Consider the following 26,070-nt stretch of genomic DNA (forward strand, 5'->3'; position numbering starts at 1 on the left):
AAGGTAAACAAGACAAACTTATTTAATATATTTATTGTACTATTATTTTGGTGTAAAGTGTAAACATGTAAAAAATACTTCTATTAATAATGCTTTTTTCATTCTATTTATTTTCTTGCAAAATATGTAAGAATAACATCTACTAGAAAAAGAAATGTCCCTAGATGTTTTTTTTTTTATCTTTTGCAATTTTGACAATTATCTAAAGTAATACCAATATAATTGTAAAAATGCTATCTTATTCTATTCTCTTTATTTTAGATTTTTTAACTAGAATTTAACTATTAATGCATGGGAAATTAACAAAAGAAATTAGTAAAAGATAAATAAAAATGCAAATGATATCTAAATAAAGTCAAAGGTAAAAGAATCAAACATTGTCTTTGACCTTCTTCAAAAGAAATCTAATGATGGTGCAGATGAAAGCATATTGAGACAATGTGAGAAGGATGAATGTGTTAAGAAAGACCAAAAGGTCAAATCCCTGAATTTATTGGATGTAGATGGATAATTTTGACTGATGAAAACGGCATGACCAAATGTAATAATCATGTTAATGCAAATGAAAAGCGAAAATGCAATGTAATTATAATGGGACAAAATTGGGGTATGAAAACTCCCACGTGTCAAACAAGTATTCCCCCATCTTCTTGCCTAAACTTGTTTATCTCATTCCTAACTCGGATCGTTTTGCTCGATGGAAAGTACATCGTAAGAAAAACCGTTTTCAATTGGGTCCATGAAGTAATAGAATTGGCGGGCAAGGATTGAAGCCAAGCCCGCACACGGTCTCTTAAATAAAAGGGAAATAAAAAAGACAAATGACATTTTGGTCAACACCATTGGCCTTAACGATACCACAATTATCAACAAAAATAGAAAGATGAAGATTCAGATTTTCTGAAGGTAAACCGGAAAATTGGTTTTCTTGCACCATACCAATCAAGGATGGTTTTAGTTCAAAATTATTAGCCGCTATCGGCGGATGCACAATACTACAATGCAGTTCCTCTTCGGTGGGAATAACACGATCCTTAAGAGGATTTGTATCAACCAAATCGACCATAGCTTGTAATATAAGATTTCAGCATCTCTCGAGTAAGAAACCTTCAATTTCGTCTACGGGTTCAACTAAGCTATCAATATAACGAGTTTTATGCATACAATGTTGTCCAGCTTGATCGCCAACAATCTCACATCCTTCACACCTCTGAACCTGACAAAACCATACTATTCCCTCCTTTGTCACGTTTGTGAGGGATAACTACCTCATAAATGTCACAACAGTCTCTAAATATAAAATACATCTCCCTAGCCATGTGATCCTCCGAAAACTGAGTGAAATAGAAACTTGTTAGGATTCTCCTATCCATCAAGTTTTTTTCTTTCCCATTTTCAGAATTCCATTTTCCTTTAGCTCGATTAAAACTTTATTTTTTCTTCTTGACTGTTCTATATCCTTCTTCATTTCCTTCACACTTGCTAGAATCTTGGTAAAACATATATGAAAAATACTAAAATATATGATTTGGCCTAATAAAAATCTGTTAAATTTTTTGTTTGAAAATAAGTTTTTTTTAGAGAGAAGTGAGACGTTTTCTCTAACATTTGTTTATAATGACGAAAAGGAAAGGAAATTAGAGTACATTAAAAATATCTTTTATAATTATCATGGATTATAAATTTGTTAATAGGTAGTAAATTTTGAAGGAAAAGAAGAAAAAAAAGTTACACTAAATATATATTATAATAATTCAAATATATTATTTAAAAAAATATTAAAATTAAATTTGGCATGCAGGGAGTAAATAGTAACAACACCAAAAGCAAGACAAAATTTAAAAAATGGAAAAAGAAAACGAAAGAACGGCAGATATCGAATTTGGTACCCTAACACGTAATCACAATTTCCCCCTTCTTCTTCCCGCCACACTGCGTCAGTTCAGAGAACGAGATCCTACACCGTAGAAATGGAGTTGACGTTGAGTGATAACTCCCTCAAAACCTTTGCACGATGCATCACGTGCCTCGCACGCATCGGAAACGAACTCTCAATTCAAGCTTCTTCTTCACAGGTAACACTAACATACATCTTCAACACTCTCACTTTCTACTTCGAATCAGGGTTTTCGAACCATATGTTCATTACTTTCTACATCAGTGAAAACCTAGCAGTAATCACTTATTTTGTTGCTTTTGATTTTTTGCAGCTTCTTTTCCACACTATCAATTCATCACGTTCTGCATATCAATCCATACATTTCAAACCCAGCTTCTTTGACGTATACACGGTTTCCAGTGTTCCCGTGCAATGTAGCGTGCTTCTGAAGGTTATAATGGTCTTTTTTTTGTTTATCATTTTGCGCGATTTTGAATTGTTTTTGTATGTGAAGAATTTTCTGACTAATATACTTTGATTAGGCTGTTTGTGCTGTTCTTAGGACACCTATAGCAAATATTGATCATTTGACAGTGAAATTACTGGAGCCGGATGCTCCGAAAGTTGAGTGGATTCTAGATTGCTACAGCGGTAAGTTGATTAGTTTAATTAATTGGAAATGGAAATCTCTACTCGTCTTTTGTATCAAACTTGATTTTGTAGTTTCTTTTTTAATTGAGTTTGTAACCCTTTCTACTCTGTAGCAGTTTTGGAATCCAACCTACACACAGAATTTAAATACTGATAATAAGACAGTTTTTTCTAAGTTTGTCAGGTGTTAACACATTTGTTTTTAGATTGGCATTGTATTAGATGTCATAGTGAGATCCAGTATTTTGGTTAGCTGCTCAAGGATCAGTTGAAGTCGACGACTCGATGTAACTTGTTTTGGCTATTTTTAAATCTGTTGCATGTGAAAGTTTTAAAACTATTCAGCAGCAATATTTTCTTAGGGGTGTATTTGAGAGTTGGATTTTGAATTGTTTTGAAATATATTTGATATTTTAAAGAAAATTGAAAGAACAACATGATAAATGATCATACAATACTTCAATCATCACACTTAATTCATTTTTAAAAACATTTTATAGTGTCCGTAATTTAAAAAAGAAAAGTAAGTCCTACCCTCCATCCAAACATACTCTAAAATAAACTCAGGGATGAGGGAATGTGAAACAATGTATGAACTAGAATATCTAGTATTATTTGGGCCGGGTTACTATGTAAATGATGCTACTATGCTAGGCATCTCTATCCTCTAAGCTTCTATTATCTCACAACTCAGCACTGTAAATATGTGTGTGATTCCCTATTGTGAATTAAGAATGATATTTTATTTGTTAACTGCAGGTATGAGAAAAACCTATTGGATTACTTGCAATGTTGAACCTGACATTCAGCACTTGTCCCTTGACAGGCAAAAATTTCCAAGCAACTTTGTCGTGAGGCCTCGAGATCTGAACAGGTTACTTGCTAATTTTCAGTCATCTCTTCAAGAAATCACTATCATTGCAACCGAACCTGCTTCTGTACCTCCTGATTCTGCTAATGAAATTGGTGGAAAGGCCGTTGAACTTCGAAGTTACATTGACCCAACCAAAGGTAACAAAGATGCTTCTGTTGGTATATTTATTGGCAGTATATTCATGTCAACAATTTTGTTATGGCAGACAATGATTCATTGCTACACACCCAACTCTGGATAGATCCTAAGGAGGAGTTTTTGCAGTATGTTCATACTGGGGACCCTGTAGATGTGACTTTCAGTGTAAAAGAACTGAAGGTACAGTTAGCCAAGTCTTTTGATTACAGTGGGATATTTAAGTTCAACAATTTTGACAGAGATTGCTGTCAGATGATATTACGATTTTTATCATGCCATTTTCCATAATGTCTGTTATTACTTATTCTATCTTTCTCCCGTTCTAATGTTAATTTAAACCTTTTAGGAATGTACCTGATGTTTTTATCACCAAACTGCAGGCATTTCTTTCATTTTGCGAGGGCTGTGAAATTGATATCCATTTACATTTTGAGAAAACTGGCGAGTAAGATAAACTTTGAGCCCATATCTTTATTCTTGCTTACATGCATATCAAACATATCCTAGAAATGGTGTCAGAATATATATTTATTTGGCAGTTGATATACTTTTAGTTGCAAAGTTGAGAGAAGATATAAATGGGAAGTTAGGGATATGAAGGAAAACCTCTGTACATGGTCTATACGTAAGCAGAAGTAAAACATAGAGCTAAAAATTGGAGAACAAACAATACCGCAAATCTCATGTTGTGAGTACCTTGGTTGGTTCCATTATTTAAACTTTAAAATGACAAGAGATAGAGTAAGATGTCAACCATAAGATCCAAATAGTATGCATGAAATGTTGTACGGAGCTGAATTTTGATTGATAATAAGAAAATAAGTAAACGCAATGTTGCAGACTTGCAGCAGATATAATGCTACAATTGAGGAGGTGTTACACAAGAAAAGATATAAATAGAATTAGAATCATTTGAGAGAAACTTTGGATAGCCCCAATGGTAAAGCAAACAAAACTATAAGCCAAATCACGAAGAGAAACATAAAGATTACCTATCTATGTTTGAACCAATACATAATAGACTTTGTAACGTCAATTTATCCATGACGTTCCGAAATAATGTTTAGTTGTTTTGTTGTTGTCTTTAATAGTTATGATGTGTTATTGATCTTTATTCTTGAATGACATTGCACTTGGCAATCAGACCAATTCTCATGGCACCTAAATTTGGTTTGGAAGATGGGTCCCATTCGAATTTTGATGCTACCCTTGTACTGGCAACCATGTTAACATCTCAGCTTCATGAAGGCGCAGCATCAGAACCTCCAGTGGTGCCTAACAATACACATGCTCGAACTGAAGAAAGAAATGAATCTCCATTGCAGCAAGAGAACTGCAGATTGAATGCATCAGAGCTTCCGTCTGACCACACCCGTATTTGGTCAGACCTTTCAGGTAGTTTCAGTATTGAGTTGTATGATTTGTCATGGATCTAAATTCTCAGCAGCATTTGCATTTTGCAGCAACTGCAGTTAAGAATACTAGTGCCATGGAAGAAAGGCAGGCCCAAGAAAGAACAACTTTGAATGATAACGAACAAAGAGAAATTCAAAAGATTAGTACAGTGCAAATTTCAAGAGGAAAATTAGCCGCAGGAAATAATCCCAGGGATTCCAATTTGTATCCTTGATGTTACTCTTTGTCTCAATATGTTATCATTTCCAGCATCACGTACCCATAAAGTGTTGGATTGTAGTTCTGCTATGTCTTTTAATAATTTTTAAATTTTTTTGTTTACTTGTGTCTTTGTTATATGGCATCCGTGTCCTATTTTGTGTCCCTGCAAGTAGTTAGCTAAAAGATTTTGTTCGGACTAAGTTTAACATAGATGTTTGATTAAGTCTTTACTTGACTTTACCTTGACTGGTATCTAGCTGCCAACCAACTGAAAATGATCATGTACAAGAGCCTCAAGGTTAGTCCCAGGCTGGTTAATGAGCTTGCATGATGCTCTTATTGTTCCTTCAGTTACTGATATAATTTATGCACTTATCTAGATATGTTGCCAAACAATGGTCAAGCGGTTTCACAGCATCATCCCAGTAATTGGGTAGATGCTGAAGAGGATGACGAAGACGACGCCGATGAGGATGAGCAGTACATTCAGGCAACACCACCATACTATGATGAACAATAATTCAAAGAACTCTACTGTAATGGCTCTTTATCTTGGTAAGTGCTCTAGCTTATTCTTGTTAAATGCTTTGTTTCTTGCCGCATTCTGATTGCAGTCGGCAACCCATCATCTAGAATTTCAAGTTACTGAGTAGTTCATTTTCTTGTACACTATTTAATTAGGGGAGTATTTTGAAGAGCCTGTTAAGAACTTATTTGACAAATCTCATAATATGAGCACTTGCGTTGGTTTTTGGATATGCTTATATAAGTAACTTATGATATGTATCTAATTTGTTTTCAACTTATTTCAATAGTCACCCCAGATTAAACTCCTTAAAATTGTTCAGTGGATAATCCTTAATTCATATGTTTATCCAAAAGCACCTTAAGTTTACCATTTAGAAGAGCATTCTTCCTTTTGCAGTTACATGGGCATCCATACCAATGCTCATACCAAATATATTATTGCCTTATGTCTGAATCATATGCAGCTTCCCTTATCCACGCTCCACAAAAATTAATAGGAAGTACACTCACTCTAGATTGTTAATTTCAGACAGGGGTGCTACACGCCGGACTCCCAAAATATTATAGCGGCACAGCGGATAGTGGGACAATCGCTATGGCGAGGTTTAAAAACTAAAGTAAATACTTAACATGAATACATGAATACATAAATATTTCCAATAAATTCTAACAACATACATAATGCTTTAAAAATAGAAGTTGCAACAACTTACATAAATTTCAACATCACCACAATATAAGTTCTCATCAAAATCAAATTATAAATGTGTTCAAAATGACTAAACGGAATTCTAAACGTAAACAAAATGACTAAATCACATCCACCTCGTCTTTACTTCTAAGTTCCACCACATTAAAATCATCTTGCCAATCACTTGATTCAACTTCAAACTCTTCTTCCACCTCCAACTCCTCATCTCCATTAGACACTAATGTAGCAAGTCTAGAGTTATGTCTAGTAACTCTTGTTGGTTCATTAGCCGGCATTACCAACAACTTCCCAAGTCAAACCGTCTTCTCCCAAAACCAAATCATCTTCCAATATTCCATTTTCATCCTCATTTTGTTGCAACCATTCATAACATTCATCAATATTGTTGAGGAGAATAGGATCAGTTCAATCATTGCTATTGAAACGTTCTATAAGAGGCAAAAATACTAATATTGCCCTTTAATATCATATTTTATATTAGTGAAATAAAAGGCAAAAATACCAATGTTGGCCTTTAAAAAAATTAAAAATTATAATATTGCCCTTTCTAATATCATATTTTATATTAGTGAAATAAAAGGCAAAAATACCAATATTGGCCTTTAAAAAAATTAAAAATTATAATATTGCCCTTTCTCCACAATAGCGGTCTGTAAACTGCTACAAAACCACTATTGCGGCACTATACAGCTATCGCGGTTAGCGGTTCGCAGGCCAAAAGCATAGCGCCGAGGTCCTCTACTGCTACGCTATACTGCGCTATCGACAACCTAGCACTCACTTGAATCACATTGAAACAATTTAATTTCTAAGTCAGAACAGATCTACATTGTCAGCTTCCTTAGATCACAGGGATACGAAATTGGATCTTTTTAACTTATGGTTTTAGATTTGATCATTAAATCTATTTACAGGAAAAAAATTGTCCTTGTTTTACCGTTGGGAGAAATATTCAAGGGTTTAAGAAAAAGGTAATACTTAATTTGATTCAACCTTCCAACAAGACACTGGTATTTCAAATAGCTTGTGGAAGAAAATAATAAAGTGAACAAATGAAAAATAGGAACTGGAATAAAATATTGACCTTTCTTTAGTTGTTCAAAAATAATAACAATATAATATAATAAATGCCATATCTCACATCTTTCTGGTGCATCTTTTGCCAGCTAATTTGGTTGACAATGTGGAGGGCAGAGAACTTGTCTTGGACCACTATACCCATTCAGAAGGATAAGGAGGTAGGTAGCTACTTGTATATTATTTTACATTTGAATATCAGGATTTCCTGCAAGATTAGTTATGGGAGTTCGACTACATGGGACTCGTTCAACTGTTTATACCAAATTCCAGATAATCCTAGATTTGACATTGGTTTCTTCTGGATTCTAATTTAATATTCCTGACATGTGAATATATGTTTTCTTCCAAAAGTCTTTCTTGAATATATGAGAACCTTTCCTTAGTCTTTTCTTAATTTCTGTGATGAAATTGCCAAATTTATATATTTACCGATTGGAGATTATGTTTTATTATTCCCTTAAGTCAGTTCAAAAGTTCAGATGTGTAACGAGATTTGATAGTAGGGACATATGTTGCGAGATCCTACTTATTCATTTTTATCATTTTTTTTTGCTGTTATGAGTGAATAACCAATTTGGTAGATTTTAATTTTAACAAATACTGAGTGAGAATATATTAGCCGAAAGCAAATTATAGCGTATTCTTTCTTTAGCATTTAGGAGGATGTTTCAAAGCGGGGCTGAGGCTGTTCAGCCGCTGACCCAGTCTCTGTTCAATCATAAATGAATAAATCAAAGTGTGGTGATTTAAAAATGACATAAAAGTGTTGTTTTTGACATTGTCATTTCGGGTTTGGTAGATAGTGGACATTTCTCTCGAGTTATTAAGACTAAAAAAATACTCTAAGTTAGTAATAGGATTTGTTTAATCATTTTTGGTTAGTTAGCAGCTGGAAATGCCGGAATGAAAGGAAGCTTCGGAACTTGAACGCGTAAACACCTGTCAAGGGAAAATGTAAGTGCAGCTAAATCAAGTTATTGGGCTCAAGTACGAATAAGAACAATCTAAATTTAAATTATGATTGAAATGATTTATTGGTCAATTTTTATCTACTAAATCCTTTTTATTTCTGATTTTTTTATCTTTATTTTTTTAATAAATATATTTTTAATTAACTTATTGTGTATTTATTATTATTTTTAAAAAATTTCTCTTGCCCTTAGATGTGACGATATTTCGGGTTTAATTAATGAGATTAATTGTTATGTATTGTCGGTGTAAAATTTTTTACACTATCAATACATCATAATTATCCGATTGTATTACTTTTCAAGTGGATAAAATAAAATTCAAATCTTTTAAATAAATCAACATTTGTGATTAATGATAGAATAAAAAAATTCCCATCCTGTTGATTTATATCAATTAAATTTTTATTTATTATATTTGTAGTTTTGGCCTCTTATTAATATTTTATTTTGTTTGATCCTAGACTAGACGGCTTGATATAGAAACTCAACTCAATATAAAAATAATACATAAGGGTTATGTAATATGAAAATTTTAAAATGCCTCTTAAATATGAAAATATATTAAAAAATGCATTAAGTTTTCAGGAAAAAAATCGGAAATGTATTTCTAAAAGTTGTGTTTGATATTCAAAAAATGAAAGTTAACTTAAATTAATATCACTAATTATTATAACATACATAAAAAACGTAACATGACATAAATAATCGTTGATGTAAATTTAATATTACATTTCATCATCAAGTGATGTTTGATGATATTTTAACATTTTTAGAATATTTTTAGTCGATTTCGTAATCTTCGCATCCATTTCGACCAGACATTTAGTTTCGTAACGGTGAAATGTATTTCACATAATAATTAAATCTTCATCCGTCTTCAATTTAAACTTAGTGAACTGCATATTCTATTCATTGTCAATCGAGGGTGAATGATAACTCTTCGATTGCTTGGATACAAATTATCTATATGAATTTTAGATCAACAAGACAAGTGATCTTTGTGAACCTAAATTCAAGAGGGAGTTTCTTCCTTGAAGTAGACAAAAGTGAGATATGCATATTGGAACATTTTGTGTGCGTTTGTGCTAACAAGATGAGGAATGCCCATATTTATACAAATTTTGGATCGATATGACATTAGAAATCCAATCATGTCTTTGAGGGCATTTTGGAGATGTACTTTAGGATACACACGGTCCTGTTTAATGAAATCGGGGTGGGTACAAAAATATATTTCCAAATAAACCCCTATTAGCATTTTTTTAAGAGTGTGGTGCGTTAGAAAATATATTTCCGAATAAACCCGGGTTAATATTTTTTTAAATGGGGTGCATTCTAAAATGATTTTCCGGATTCACCCACAATTGAAATTATTATAGAAGTCACAACATGTTATGAAACACAAGTATATAAAAAATTAGAAAATTGAAATATACATTAAAATGTATGAAATTGTATACAATTTACACCGTCAATATCAATCCAACATTACATAAAAAACATGTGTCACCGCCTAAATACATTGTTAGATAAAAATTAAAATGAATAAAAACACGTGTTTCACCTAAATCTATATCTATGTGTGGTTCTACCTTTGACTTGTGCTTATTTGATTCTCTTTCAATCTGGTTCAACTTTGTAGATTCTTCCATCTTATGGAAAAAAGATTTGACCAAGTTTTAACTTCCTTTGTTGAATGAGATGTCCACTCCGGTGATGTTTGTGGTATATGACATCCCGGTTTCAAGTAAACTTGAACAAAATATAGTAGTTTTGAAAGCCACCCAATACACATAATACTGTCGGTTTGATTTTGAGGTGACACACTCTGAAGTGGAAAGATGTTTCTGAGAAGCAGTATCTTGTCAAATAAATACACATTATATTATACACACTTGCAATAAGATGATCCGTTTCAGAGAAGTGCATCCATTTTCCCTTCGGTGCCGAACCGCTAACACAAGGAATAAGAAATCCATTAATTGCATCAAAATGTTCTTTTTTTGGTATATTATTGTGTATGATTATTTATGCGCATTTAACTCTTTAATAAGTTGTTTGTTGAAAAGTGTATGATTTTCCCATCCTTTACCGAGCAAAGTTGAAACAACTTGATAACACTAGTTAGCGTTACCCTCAACTTGTACAATTCCTTCAATGTATTTGTGCATAAAAACCAACATCTCTTCAATGTATTTGATTTTTGGTAAATATGGTAAAAGAGATGGTTTTCTGATGCGAGCACCTTTGAAAATACATTTTTAAAATTTTGAAGTTGGAGAATCCAAAAAAAAAATGTCTGAACATGTTCAAAACAGAAAGGAGACTGCATCGTTGAATTGTCACTTAGTGTTGGCTTGACCTTCTTATGTGCACCCTTTGTTTTTACTGGTTGCGACAGTGGTTTCAAATCTATAGTTTATGGATAGGAAATCTTTCTCAGTTTCTCTTTGATGTGGAGTTTCATGTGTGTCACCGACTTTCAAAAATGCTTCTTATCTGGTTAAGATAGATATATTCGATTTACCGTCCTTCATCACACCATCATCATCATACCAAAGCCTTTTTAGGGTGTAAACCTCATCCATTCATATTGAGTTATTAAGTTTCATCTTCTTTGAAATTAAACAAGCAAATGGAATACCACATGTCTACGTAAGTGTGCATAGCACTTTGATATATATGAACATACTTTCTCAGTTTGTTTGGCCTCATGATAAATAAAATTCAATCTCGCTTGAGATATATTATCCATCAATTGTGAATAGAGATTATTGTTTATGAATTTGTGTTCTAACATTGTAATGTTGCGACCAAATGATGTTTGTATCTCATTGTGCTGATTTTGGATCATTTGGTTCAAAGAGTCTCGGTCTCTACATAAACCACCTTTACTATTTCCCCACAAATTCTTTGATGTAGCTTGAGCAGATTCAACTCGGTTAGTTGTTGTATTTCCAAAGTGTCTAACCTGATCGGTCAAAGCACACACAATCTTCTCATTCACCTGACCTATAATTTTTCTTTTAACATATTTCAAGAAATCAAAATATTTCTCATACCCTCTTGAAATGTATAACATAATCGACATATAACTCTTCCGTAGAAGAATTTATTATAACAATCCAGGTATTCATTATGATTTCCAATATCACAATAGATTTCACCATTTTCCCATATTCACCCTTTATTTGTTTGGTATCTACCAATGGTATACCTACAAAGCAATGCATATGATGTAGGAAACACTTTTGCAATCGAATTCATCAGTGCGATATCATGATCAGTTACAATGACCGTTGACATGCTCTCTTAGTCATTCAACATAGTTAGACACACTTTTAAAGCTCAAGTAATATTTTCCTCTTTTTCACTTTCCCAAAATGCAAATTCAACCAAAAAAGTATTTTTCTTAGAAGTAACACCAACAATTTCCAATAGTGGAAAGACATACTTATTGGTCTTATATGTTGAATAACGAGTATAACGGAAAATATGTGAACAAATTTATGGAATCAAGATGACTCCAAAATATATCTTAGTTTCTTCATCCTCTCACACTTTTTACCTATATACATGTCATGATTATGTGTACCACAAATCACTTTAATTTTCATGTATTATTTGCCATAAGGCATTTGTGCAACCTAAAAGGGCGCTTACATTTTCTTGAACCAATTTTCAACTTTCGGATATGATTTGTGTTCTTGCCACTTTTTTCTCATCATAATGTCACAAATGCATGTCTTCCATTTGAACCATTACCTGACCTTTTAATTACAACACCAAAGCCCGATTTGGAAGCCTCCGTACATATCCATTAGAGCATATGATCATGAACAACAAAACTCTTGTTCATTTGTAAATCGTTTGCCAACATCTACCTTGACATCAACCGGTTTAGTATCCGTAGACACAATAGGTTTGGAGACAACATCAAGATGCACCATATTTAAGGTCAATCATCACATAAAATATTTAGAAATTGATCAAAGTCAACTCTGAACTAATCCTGAAATATAATTCTTGATAACATGCAACAAAAATCCAAAAATGTATTTCCGGACGCAATGTTTTCTTTTTTAGACAAAAAACTAGATTAATGTAAGTAATGAGGAAGAAAATACATGTACATTACCTTAAATTTCAAACTCTTTTTCTATTTTTGATGAGAAATAAATAGAGAAATGTTGTTTTGAAGTAGAAAAGTTGATTGAGTGTGGAAGGATGTTTTGGTAGGGTTTGAAGAAGAAATGGTGTCTTGATCACGAGTGAAACAAACATGTAAGGTGATATTTTATTGAATTTCCTGCTTCACAATTCTGGAAATGCACTTTCAGAATATTCACCGAGTTTAAAAATACATGCAAAGTGATATTTTTTCAAATGACCATTTGACAAATGCATAATTACACTTCCTTATTTATTACTGAGTTGTCAAATTAACAAAATTATTAAAGGAGTTTGTCCGAAGATACACTTTAGGACTAGTTTTTGGTGTAAAATAGGGGTGTGTCTCCCTTAGAAAGTGTTTTGGTGTAAAATAGGTGCTTCCGGATATGTACTTCCGAAATTAGAAGGGAATTTTCGAATTTATATCGGGTGCTTCTCTAACATTAAGGGTGGGAGAAGTAATTTCATAAAATAATAGTTACATAGTAGTCTTTATTTTGTTTGGGCTTAGGCCCTCTTGTATAAAAATGACTATTACTTGTCTCTGTAGCTCATTTGCTCCATCTTCTTTTTACCGATAAAAGATGATATTATCATCGACATAATAAAAATGAGAAATATCGGAGAACCTTTTAGCAAAGGATAAGTTCATCAAATTAATAAGGGGATGTAATGTCTCCTTGTTTAATGACACACTTGAGTTTAAACCAGTTAGAAGGCATACTATTGATCAAAATATATAAAGAAACAATAACCACACACTTCTTAATAGTAGCAATCAAATTGTTAGAAAAATTCATTGATATCAAGGCTTTCTCTTTATAACACTCCACTTAAATCTATTATAAGCTTTAGTCATATCTAACTTAATATCGACAGAACTTTTAGAAGTATTCTTGTTGTTATTAAGAGTATTATTAAGATAAGATGGAGAAATCCATTATTATAAATATGTAACACTTAATGAGATATATCAAACATATAATATCAGTATAATTATGGTTAAATCATAAAGGGTTCATCAAGCCCAATAAAGGTCGTATCATTTCTAAAGGCGGTGGACTCACTTATCTCCTCCTTAGTGAAATATTTTTTCATCTCTTTTTTAGTCTCCAAGGTAATTATATTCCTGACTATTTCAAAAATATTTTGATTGAGCCTGATATTATTATAGGAGAAAATGGTGAAGACATGTTCATAAACTATGAACATATCCCCCTCCTTGTCATAACATGTGTCATTAAAGCCTTTAATATCATTGTGTTTCAGGAGATCATTGTCTGCCTTAATGTGCATCCCCACAATATAATATTCTTATGATGATTTAGCTACTACAATCTTCTATTGTGAAGATGGAGGAGTCTTTCTCCCATATACTTCCACTTTAAAGAAGTATTTTGGACTTGTGGTTGCTTACAAATAAATTAGTTCAACATATCAAGCTTCATATGTTAGTACATACCATATAGTACCTGCAGGAGTGATAAATGTTGTGCAACCCTAAAACTCAACTTTTTCTCTTCAGATTTTGTATTCATCTTATAGATAACTGACTTTTCTTCGACATTACCAGAAAAATTGTATTCCTTTAAACCTTTTTTATCTTGTTGGCTTCTACTTTATTTTGACCAACTTTAGATTTTCAAATCTCGTATTGAACTTATAATATTTTCCACTTCTTTGTCTAGTTTTATGATGTTACAATTGCTCACACTTGACCTAATATAAAGCATGAAAAATATATCAACATCATTATAACCAAAATATAATATATGAAACCCAGGGTTTGAAATATGCATTAACCATGCATTTACTATTGTCACGTTGCAAAAAAAAAATACTTGAGTGCATCGTACGCTCGAAGATACAACATAGTCACCACCGAACTTTATTTATTCCCGAAGAAAAGGGAAAATATCGATAAAACCCATGAGAAGAGAAAAAAGGGTAAGGAAGTCGGTTATGCAAGGGGAATGTATTAACACCCCTCACATCCGTTGTACTCAACGGGAACCATTTTGATTGTTCTTTATTCAGATGAGTGTTACTATCTAAAAGTTACTTGCGAAAGGGAAACAAAGGTTTACAATTAATGTGCTCGCCAAGATTTCGAAATCATGTGCCTACGTATTCTCATAGTGCAATAAGTAAATCAAATCTCCATAGTTCGTGGTAGAAAATACGGATTTGTTGGTTGTTTTTATTGAACAATGTTAACGTTCACATTCTAGCAGTTAAATGTTACTTGTATGGTCGCGCGTGGGAGACTTAAACGTTGTTTGTTTGCGGTAAAACGAAAATAACACGTCCTTTGTGAAAAAGGTTTTGAATGCCCTAAGTAAAAAATTGAGTTTGATGGGTTGTGATTGATTTTAACTTTGAAAAAGATTGTCTTGATTTGAATTAGACTAAAGTCTATGAATGGAGGTGAGTACTTTGAAAAACTGGGCCAAACGTCCCGTATCCAAAGACATTCAGAACAAGGGTAAGAATACTCCTTCTTATTCTTTCTCCATTTCTTAAGGCCTGTGGCATACAATTTAAATTGTATTTTTAATTTATTTGCAAAAATATTTTAGTATTAAATGGAAAAAGAAGAGGAAATGATAGATGGAGTCCAACAATGATCAGGGCCTTGATGTCCATTATGCTTTAGAGTCTTGGAAGGGAAGTCTTGAACTTGAGATCCGGTGTAGTGCACGTACCAAGGTGTAACTCAATCAAGTAGCCAAGAAACTTATGGTCACTTGAATGAATAGGGGAAACACACTAATTATTCAAAGTAGTTAATTGATCATGAATAAACTTGATCAACTAATCAAAGGGTGTGAACATGTCAAAACAAACATTAAACACATGGAACTGTAAGACATTAGCAAGGCATTAAAAATTGAAATTAATCATATTAAAACCTATTTTTTAATGAATTTTAATGAAGAATTAAAGAAACTCCACAATTAAATTCAATTAAATTCTAAAAGAGGAATTTACTCTAATTAACCAAATTCATGCATTTTCTATGAATTTATCATGAATTAAAATGTGCATGGTCATGAATCAAAAGTATAGATAAAATTGAGAAAAGATTTGAAAAAAAAAACAAGAAATAAGGGATTAACAATTAATTCTGCATGGGTGATAAACTAGAGGGCGTGCAGCCTGGAAACAGAGGCTTTGAGCCTAACAGATAAGGCCCAAACACAAAGTATTATCGTTGGGTTCAACAGGGGGTATACCAACAGAGACAGAAGCGCAAGAATGCAAAGCACCATGGGCTTATTATTATACTTGGCCCAACCAAAAATGGCAAGGGAGGAGGAAAAATTCAGCAACATAATTCTCTCCTATACACCTCATGTTCATATCATTTCTCTCTCAAGAGCACCTCCACCGAAGTTTTGCTCCACCGCTCCAGAGGCGGTGGAATTGGCCAGAACAAACAAATATCACCACCAATATACTCCTCTCAACCTCCTGTTTCTTAATCTTTCCTCAATTCATTCCAACACTCAACCAATTTTCAGAATTGCATCAATAAAGTGATGAACCCTAACCTCTAAAATAAAAATTAAATGATGGAAGAGAAAATCAAGCCACCAAACCTTGGGGCTTTGATTCTCCATTGCAAGATTTACATTGTAGTATCAAAAGTTCAGTAAACAAAGAATTAGAAAAATTGACTGACCCGCAAGACGAAGGTATGTCTTGGAAATTGTTTGAATCTGAAGATGATGAAGATGAAGAAAACTATAGGTATGTTACTTTGAGCCTTCAATCTTTTACTTCTGCAATGAACTTCTTCTTTTCAAGAATTAAATCTGTAAAATTCTGAACTGGATTATTATTGTTGTTATTGATTATGTGAGTGTGAGGGTAGTGTAGAATGTAGTAATGAAGTGTAGAGGGCCTAACTCAATTGGTGACAAGCTTCAAGGTGAAGCTTGCTCCAATAATGGTGTTTTGGAGCTTTGGTGTGAGGTGAAAGAGATGAATTGAGAGAGTGAATTCTGAATTTGCAGTGATTTTTTTCAGAGAATGAATGGTTATTATGATTTTTGTTGATGATTGAAGAGAGTGATGAGTTTATATAGATGAATTGTTTCGGTCAGTTTTTCGGGAAATTATGGTTAGAAGTTAGGGCAACAGTTAGTGTTAGTGGATTTAATGAGGAAATTGGTTACAAGAGTTAACCGTGTTAGTGAGCTGTTAAATTGTTACGTGGAACTGTTATTAAAATGTTGAATATAATTCTAGGGATTGTTATGGAATTTAGCTTGGCTTGTTGTTAGGATTGGAATGAGCAAGTGTAGTTCAAGTGTTGATGAATGTTAGTGATGTTTGGATGAATTAATGTAGGATATGAAGTTGTTATTTGTTGTTGCATAATTTCATTGTTGTTATATGAACTGGTGTAGGAATTGGTTTGTGTTGGAATGGCACTATAATGCTGGAAATGGCATTTTTTGGCTACTGGTTCAGGTGTAACCGATTACAAGCATGAAAACACGTGTTCTGGTGTGTGTAATGAGGTTGTAACACATGTGTAACTGGTTACATAATTCTGGGTAATTGGTTACCAACGTGAATTTTTGCCTATAGATGTTGGAGGAAACCAGGTGTAATCGGTTACCAACATAAAAATTGGTTTACTAGTGTGTTGATACAGGTGTAACCGCTGACCCTCATTTAGGTAACCGGTTACCAACATGAAAGTTTGGATTGTTTTGCTATGTTATGATGTATTGGCTCATGTGAACGTAAGTTATGAAACTTCTTGATCTTTGTGGCTAATTATGTATTGAGTATGCCATGGTTTTGCAGGGCTAGCGCATGGTAGGAACAACACTTTGGCAAGTTATTTGGTCATAAAGAAACTTGAATATTTGGAAGCTCAAACATGGAGGGCTCATGAGGGGATGAAATAAGTAGGGTCTAGGATAGCCAGTTGACTTTGGTCAACTGTTTTGACCAAAAAATCAATAGTTGACCAAAAGTCAATTGTAGGTCAAATGATGCAAAATTATGTAATTGATTTGGATTCTTTTGTGTAATGAAATTAGATATATTTTTGTAATGAAATGGCCCTTTAATTATTTCTTGTGTTTTTTAGAAGAAAATTTTCCCTTCAAATCTTGGTTTGAACATCCGAACTTGTACTTGAATGATCTTGAATGAATCTTGAATTTGAAGGAAGGAATCTTGATTTCTTTGACTTGACTATGAATTACAAAGCCTTGTCTTGAATCCATACTAAATGACCAAGTACATAAAGAGATTAGTCGATCACACTTGCAATCCATAATCAAATCCAATGCCGTGATGTAGTCCTTATGATCTACAAATGTCACAAACCAAAATTAAAGTTCCAAAGCTTTCAGCTCAGGAGACATGATCAACACAAGTCAATTGTACCACTAAGATACCATAAGTTTAGTTCTCAAGAATACCATAAAAAGAGACTTGTCAAACACTTGTTCCATGCACAATAACCTTTGAATTAATGATGCTTATCTAAGAAATGCAATTGTAAATGAATGAATATGGCATGAGTATGTAGATGAATTAAGGATCAAAGGTCATACGGAAAGTGGAAAAGAGGTAGAGAAAATTTTGGGGTATGACAACTATTAAACAAATAAATCAGGTTAGTTGAGAATCCATTAAAATGTTTATTTCTCGGCCAAACATGTTTTGTCATCATTCAATTAAAACCATTTTAAACAAATATATATTAAAAAAATAAATTCAATTTTCCTTTAATTATGAGACATTTTAATAAAATTGAGAACATACAATATCATATTAGATAATTTGTTGAGTGAAAAGTGTAATTTAAGTGTCTGTAATCGGTTATTGCGGGGCTGTAACCAGTTATAACTCAAACGGAATCGTCAGGTAACCAGTTATACATTGGTTGTAACCGGTTACAGCTGAAACATAATCTTTTGGTAATAAATTACACTATGTCTATATCTGGTTACACCTGTTGTAATTTTCCCTATAATCGGTTACTTTAGGACTCTAACCAATTACAATGTAGGTTTTTGTTACTTGTGCCTCACTCAATGTAAATGTATATATACACCATAGGCATCTTAATAATATATGTTCCCATTTTAACCATAAATAATTAATCTCTCTCATTCTCTCTCTCTCTCTCTCTCTCTCTCTCTCTCTCTCTCTCTCTCTCTCTCTCTCCCCTCCACATTTAAAATATTTATTCCTGTGGTTCATTGTTCCAACATTTGGCATTAAGAGTTTGGTTAGATCCATCAAACACTTAGAGTGCGAAAATATTTTCCATCTCTAGTGAACGAATCCTTACGAATCTCCCAATTCTCGATGCGAAGAACTACAATAAGTGGTGTATGCATATGAAAGTGTTGTTTGGTTATCAAGATGTTCTTGAAGTGATCAAGAATAATGTTACTCCACTTGTAGAAGGTGCAACGACTGCACAAAGGACTATGCATAAGGAAGAGAAGACAAAAGAATACAATGTGTTGTATCTGGTTCATTAATGTGTTGATGCATATAATTTTGAGAAGGTTGGTGATTGCACAACCTCAAAGGAAGCTTGATAAATATTAGATAAAATTTATGCAGAAGTTGATAAGGTAAATGTGGTGAGGTTACAAACTCACAAGAGGCAGTTGTAATTGTTTCAAATGGAGTGAAAGGAAACAATTAACAAATTCACAACAAGAATCACAAGATTGGTGAACCAAGTAGAGGTGTGTAGATAAACGATCATATAGTAGTATACTGTTGTAAAAATATTGCGTTCTTTGGTGTCAAGATTTGACAATATAGTAGTTTCAATTGAGGAATCGAAGGATCTCACGATAATAAGCAAGGAGGAGCTGCAAAGCTCTCTTGAAGCTAATGAGAAGAGAAGGGAGGAAATGAATGTTGATAAGGCAAAGATGGAGATCTCTTTGCAAGCCCATTTCAATGAAAGAGACTACCAGGAAAAGGGAAAGTTTCCCATGAATAAAGATAGAGGAATCTTTCAGAATTTTGATGGAAGAGAATCCTAAATTTCCAAAAATTTAACATTCCTAAAGGGTGAAAGCAGTGGAAATATAATTGGGGGATTATAAAACTCTAGAGATGACAACATTAGAGGAAGGGGAGTAAGTAAGAAAGGAGACAAAAGCAGTGTGTAATGCTTTAGTTGTTAAAAGTTTGATCATTTTACAAGAGAGTGTAATGCCAACATCAAAGAACCACAAGAAGATGAAGCTAGAGTTGCAAGACAAGAGTATGATGATCAAAACACACTCTTGGTGACGATCACTGAAGAAAAATACAACTGTAGAAAGTTACAAGATAACTTTAAGAGGCTATAATAGGCTTCCAGATAAGGCTGTAACTGGATACCAATATGTTATAATTGGTTACCAGTAGAAGAAAATGCCATGGTGACTACAATAGAGACTGTACAGTACATCGATAAATGATTTTTAGACTCCAAATGTTAAACTCACATGACAAGAAGAAAATATTGGTTTGTTACAATCAATCGTTTCATGAAGAACAAGGTAAAGTTCGCGGGTGATACCAGTCTAGCGGCAGAATGGATCAGTGACATATTGATCAGGATAAGGGATGGTAACCATTCTATGATAAAGTATGTATTGTATATTCTCATAATCAAGTGTAACATTCTAATCATTGTCCAATTACTTGATAAGGGTTAAAAGATTCATATGAAGAACAAGGTGTTACATGTTATAAGCACAAACAAAGTTTTGGTCCTAAAGGCTCCCATGGCTCCAAATAGAACCTTCAAGGTTGAACCAAAGGTTATCGAACATAGATTTCATGCTATAGTAGATATTAGATAGGAGTGGATAAGACATTATAGGCTTGGGCATCTTAATTTTTGAGATCTCAACGCCTTGCAAAAGAATAAGATAGTAACGAGGTTTCCATCGATTAACATACCGACTGAAATTTATGAAGAATGTATGCAAGCGAAGTAACAAAAAGGAAAGTTCAACAAAGATGCGGCTTGTAGAACCAAGTGTCATCTTGAGATGGTTATTCATATGTATATGAACCAATGCAAGTTGATTCTATTGGTGACAATATATATTTTTGCCCCATTCATTAATTATCATAGTAGAAAACTATGAATGTACCTAATCAAAATAAAAGATGAGGTACTTTAGGTGTTCAAGAAGTTCAGGTCCATGATTGAAAGGAAAAGCGATCACAAAATCAAAGTTCTCAAAATGGATGGTAGAGGTGAATATGTCTCAAATGATTTTGGGAAGTTTTGTGATCAATAGGGTATTATAAATGAGTGTTATACCCCAATTTTGTCCTACCTAGATTATATCATATTCATCTGCAGTCATATAACCATTTCATTCAGTCATGTCTCTGTTCATCTGTATGCATTCAGTTATTGACCTAACCCTGTGAGCTTGATTAATGCAAACCTTTTTTCAAATAAAATATCATATGCATCATGACCATTTCATTTGGTCAGGAAATTTCATAATCATCCCTTAGTGTGCATTATGTAAATTAGTGAAAGATGAAATAAAATGAGGAAAGTCCAAGATTATAACTCTTTGGATTATATTACATTGCCCCCTAACATTTGCATTTGTTCCCAAGTCCTTAGGACTAACTTCATCTGTGAGTTACTTTGGATTTAGTTTCAAAAACATTGATATCATTTGGATTGATCAAGTTCATTTAAGGTTCACAAGTGCAAATTCCTATATTTATTTTAATCATACGCCTTTTAATCATTCCATTAACATTACACTTTTGATATCACGAGATACAAATTAGGAACATAATAAGAATTAGTTCTTATTTATCTTAAATTTTACCTTTTCAATATTATTCCAAATGTTGGTCTAATATGGCGCGTAATTTTGCTTAAGATGCAAATTGATTTAGTAACCTATAGTGCAATCATTTTAATATTGCAAAAAGTACATGGATTTTTTTATTTTTCTTCTTTAAGTTACAACAATATGATATAGAGAAGTACTAAGTAAGTTTTTATTTACAATATTCAATTTATCATTAAAATTGAAAAAAGAGAACAAAAGTACAAAGTTTGGTTATTACAAAAAAAAGAAGGGGTTTGTTTCTTGAAATTCAGCTTGCAGTAATCTTTGTGTGCCATCTCCCTTACTCGTTCATCATCAAGCTTCCCCTAAGCCAAGCCACGTGGTTATCAACTCCAAGCCATCACATATGCAGATACAAAAGACAAAAAGGATAAATTCTGTTAGTATACAAATCAGTGATCATTCAATCATACATGATAATATACATAAGTCACCAAAACATCCACACACACCATATTCATCAAATCCACAATAAGCAAATGTTATACCATACATACATGACCAAATTCAAGCAGAAAAGTGAGTCAGCAAACAAAACAACATACATACATCATGAACCACAATTATGCAAACGTTTGACACACACTAAAATAAAGCAAAACAGGCTCACACCACCACCCAAAAAACGATCCCACAAAATCAGGGTCTCAAAACCCTTTCTAGCATAATGCAGTTTTCCTATTTGATCTTATCCCTCATTCACATGCATTATCAACAAAAATTCTCACAAAAATCTTCTCACACGTATGAAATTTCCACCCATTCACTCCCTATAAATACACCAACATTATGCAGCAAGAAGAGGGACGAAAATCACATTGTTACGCTGCTAAAATCATTCCATAAAGCACACTAAAGCTCATACTCTAAATTACTCATAGTTTCTAATTGAAACTCTGAGATAGTTGAGCTAGACTTACACAAACTTATCTTTTTAACCAAATAAATATGCAACAACCAGGAAATAGAAAATCAAAGAAACCAAACCACACACGTATCACAACATTAACAGAGCCAGAAAATTATTCAATAGAAAGAAATAAAAGAAGTTCTGAGGAAGCTTTACCCGTAGGGTTGGTTTCACATTGCATACCTTTTAAGAAGCTTCAAAAAGAGACTTTGATATTTGAAATCTTTAGCACTGTGTCCTAGGATTCACTAGTCGATTCTTCAAGTAACCTTTAATAAGAGACTAACAGTTGTTTAAGAAATTTCAATGTAAACAAATTGACACGTCCAGTGGGAGGTGTGCTAATTTTTTTTTATCTTATGTAGATATTTATAGTTTTCTCTTTAAAACTTGTTATCCATTCATGAATGTGTCTGGGTTGTTTGCATGCGTTTAAGAAGTGGAAAATCTTTACCAAAAATGACATGTCATTCTGTAGACAACACTAATGCACAAAACAATCCCTAGAATGTGGTAGAACAATCAGTCAGATCGATGGTTGAAAAAACGGTTGTGTCAACACCTGTTAGGACAACTGCTCCGATGGTGTCATCAACACCAGTTGCACCGGTAGGATAACAAGGGGTAACTCCTCCACCGCAATAAAAAAATACTTTGTTTAACCCCACGATCGCAAGACGTTTGATCGATTTCTCGATACCAATGAACAATAGAGATTACCTTTACGACATGTCAACATCGATGTTGACTGACCTACATACTAACATGTGTCTACTTTTAATGATAACGCAATGGAAAAATAATCTATATTGTTAAAAGATTCTCCTATGTCAAAACAAATTTAAAAATACAAAATGACATTGAATTTAATTAATTAATTAATTAATTTAGAAAATACAATCAAATTTATAGATACAATTATTATATATTATTTTATACATTTTTTAGTGAGGTGAAGTTTATTTTTGATGCGGTGTAAATATTTTATATACTAGTTAAATATGATAACACTTAAAATGAAGAAAAAAAATCTTCAAGTATATTTCACATGTAAAAAAATTATAATTTGATATAATTTAATATTTAAAGTAAATAGATAAGATAAATAATTTATTACCATAGTAATTTTTAAGAATTTAAATCAATATTATCTCAATTATTTTAATATAATTTGATTTTAAAATTAAAGAAATACTTGTTATTTATGAGATTTAAAATAAAAACAAATTACCTTAAATTTTTATTAGAAGGTGTTAAGTCAATTTTTTTATTTCTAATATCATGTCATAATTTTGTATGTTTATCTAGTATCTAATAGTATTTTTAATGATAGTTGATCGATTGAATCAATTTTTATATAAGCAAAACATTTATCTTCTTTAAAAGTTTGTATGATTGAAAAATTTGAAGAAGAGGGAATCAGAGGTGAGGAAATATTTTAAATTAAATATATTTAATTCAATTTTTTTAAGAAAATAAAATCATATAAATTTTATTAATTAGTTAACTATTTTAAAAAACACAATCAATTTTAAATAAAAGTAACGCTACCTAAGCGTAACCAAAACTAATGGGTATTAAAGAATTAACATGCCAGGAAATTTATTTATTTTAATTGATTTACAATGAAATAGAAATAAAAAATATGAATTCTTTAATAACAATAATCATTTCTCTTCGAAACTTAATTTCACTCCCCTTTGTAATTATATGAAAATTATATTTATTTTAAAAAATCAAGTAAAAGAAAGCAGAAGAATAACAAATATTACATATATTCATAGACACAAATGCACCTCCAAAACAAATAAAAAATAATTTCACAAAATAAATAAAAAAGAATAATAAAAAACAACAGTGTGATATAGTTCAGCATATCAAACTTCATTTGTTACTACAGACTACCATTTAGTACCAGCAAGAACAACAAATTCAATTAAACAAATTCAATTAAACAAATTCATGACAGTTTTAAATTGCTTTCTTAAATTATAAATCGTAAAAAATAAAAAGTTATGAGAATGGCATTTAGTGTAAATAAAGCGAATCCGAGTGTCATTATTCAACCCACAAGCCTTTTAAATAAGACATTAATGCCCCGTTCCATTTTCTTTTTCACATACCAAAACAACAAACCAACCTCAAAACTCAAAATCAATGGCACCACCAAGCTTCTATTCACACCTCCTCCTCATAATTTGCGCCACCGTCTTGTTAACACTAACGATTTCACCACCGACAGTAGATGCCGGAGGATTCAACTTCGGAATGGAATGGATTCACCAAACCAAAACAACCTGCGAAGGTTCCATCGCCGATTGCATGTTGCAACAAGGTGAAGAAGAGTTTCAGTTTGATAACGAGATCAACAGGCGTATTTTAGCAACAACAAAGTACATCAGCTATGGTGCGCTTCAGAGGAACACTGTGCCATGCTCTCGCCGTGGCGCTTCGTACTACAATTGCCGTCCCGGTGCTCAGGCCAACCCTTACAGCCGTGGATGCAGCGCTATCACGAGGTGCCGGAGTTAATTAATTATTATTTTTCTTCAATTTTTGAAAAAAATAATAATTATTAATTAATTCAGTTTGGTTGTGAATTTTTATATACTTTAATATTGGACGTTTAATCCATTTTATTTGTGGGTCACTGTTGTGAGTTGTGACTCTTTTATGAAAATACTCTGTTATTTACCGTTGTTGATTATTGTTAATTATGTTATTATCAATTAATTATTTAATTGTTGTTATTATTAATATTTAATTTTTTATGGTAAAAATATAAATATAAATATAAATATAAGAGAAATTAATAAATATTTATTTTTTTAATATTCTTATTATTACGATATTGCGCGTTGAATACAGCTATGTATGCCAGCGTGTTGGTGAATGTGTGTGTGTGACTGTAATGTATTGTCGTATTCACGATGTATGAATGATAATTGAATTACATTTATTGTATTTTATACTAGTTTTTTGTTTTGTTACCGTTTTTTTGTTATCCACTGATTTTTTTTTTATTTTTTTATTTATCAAATCTAGAAGATTTGATTTTCGAAATTCGATTTGAAATGGTTACTACCGTTGCCTTAACTTGTTAAAAGTTTAAATGCTTTGCTTTATGTGTTGGCATAAGCATATAATGCTTTGCTTTCCATGCTTACATAAATAAAGCATGAGTAAAAGTGTTGGTGAGTAATAATTGAATTAATTAAAACAGTCTTGGTTTTGAAGGATTGTGAATTCGATTAGTTCTCAATGTTTTTCTTTAATTGAAAAGTTTGATTAAGTTAAATAATATATTATTCTATAGATTACTCAAGAACACATGGTTGAGATGGTAGGATTGAGAGGTTCATGATCGAATTCACTCGTGAGAATTAGTGTTAATTTTTTTGTAGAAAGAGTTTTACTTACGGACATTTTATTATTTTTATTTAAGGGAAACATTTTACTAAATTAGTGTTATATTTTTAAAGGGAGAATTGGTTGCACATTTTACTAATTTTAAAGTAATACCTCTAAAATACTTAACACAATTTACTATTTTTAAATATATAGTTTTGTGAAAATAATCAAACTCTAGTTTTTTTTTAAAATTTGTTTAAAATAAATTCTAAAATGTATTAAAAAATATTAAAATAAATGATAAAAA

The 26,070-nt window shown here is 32.2% G+C and overlaps 2 protein-coding genes across 7 annotated transcripts; both read left to right on the plus strand.

Annotated features, from left to right (window-relative positions):
* The first annotated feature begins 1,848 nt into the window (after window positions 1–1,848).
* On the plus strand, window positions 1,849–8,522 carry LOC127132378 (uncharacterized). 6 transcript variants are annotated; one of them, XR_007806695.1, is made up of 13 exons: window positions 1,849–2,075; window positions 2,211–2,330; window positions 2,422–2,530; window positions 3,290–3,541; window positions 3,610–3,722; window positions 3,923–3,987; window positions 4,687–4,937; window positions 5,006–5,162; window positions 5,417–5,457; window positions 5,540–5,714; window positions 7,314–7,370; window positions 7,566–7,637; window positions 8,362–8,522. XR_007806695.1 is itself a non-coding variant. In XM_051061323.1 (11 exons), exons 1-10 carry the CDS (start codon window positions 1,971–1,973, stop codon window positions 5,677–5,679), a joined length of 1,353 nt encoding a protein of 450 aa, XP_050917280.1. In that variant the 5' UTR covers window positions 1,850–1,970; the 3' UTR covers window positions 5,680–5,714; window positions 7,566–7,861. The 6 variants fall into 6 exon arrangements, 1 of the variants encoding a protein (XP_050917280.1); XR_007806694.1 differs by lacking the exon at window positions 8,362–8,522 and having other exon boundaries at window positions 7,566–7,861; XR_007806691.1 differs by lacking the exon at window positions 7,314–7,370 and having other exon boundaries at window positions 1,850–2,075.
* A 15,991-nt stretch (window positions 8,523–24,513) lies between these two features.
* On the plus strand, window positions 24,514–25,153 carry LOC127132380 (protein RALF-like 33). The gene has a single exon (XM_051061324.1). It carries the CDS (start codon window positions 24,570–24,572, stop codon window positions 24,942–24,944), a length of 375 nt encoding a protein of 124 aa, XP_050917281.1. The 5' UTR covers window positions 24,514–24,569; the 3' UTR covers window positions 24,945–25,153.
* The last annotated feature ends 917 nt before the right edge of the window (window positions 25,154–26,070 follow it).

The sequence above is a fragment of the Lathyrus oleraceus genome, chromosome 3, assembly GCF_024323335.1.
Source record: "Lathyrus oleraceus cultivar Zhongwan6 chromosome 3, CAAS_Psat_ZW6_1.0, whole genome shotgun sequence".
In the NCBI taxonomy this organism is placed as follows: Eukaryota; Viridiplantae; Streptophyta; class Magnoliopsida; order Fabales; family Fabaceae; genus Lathyrus; species Lathyrus oleraceus.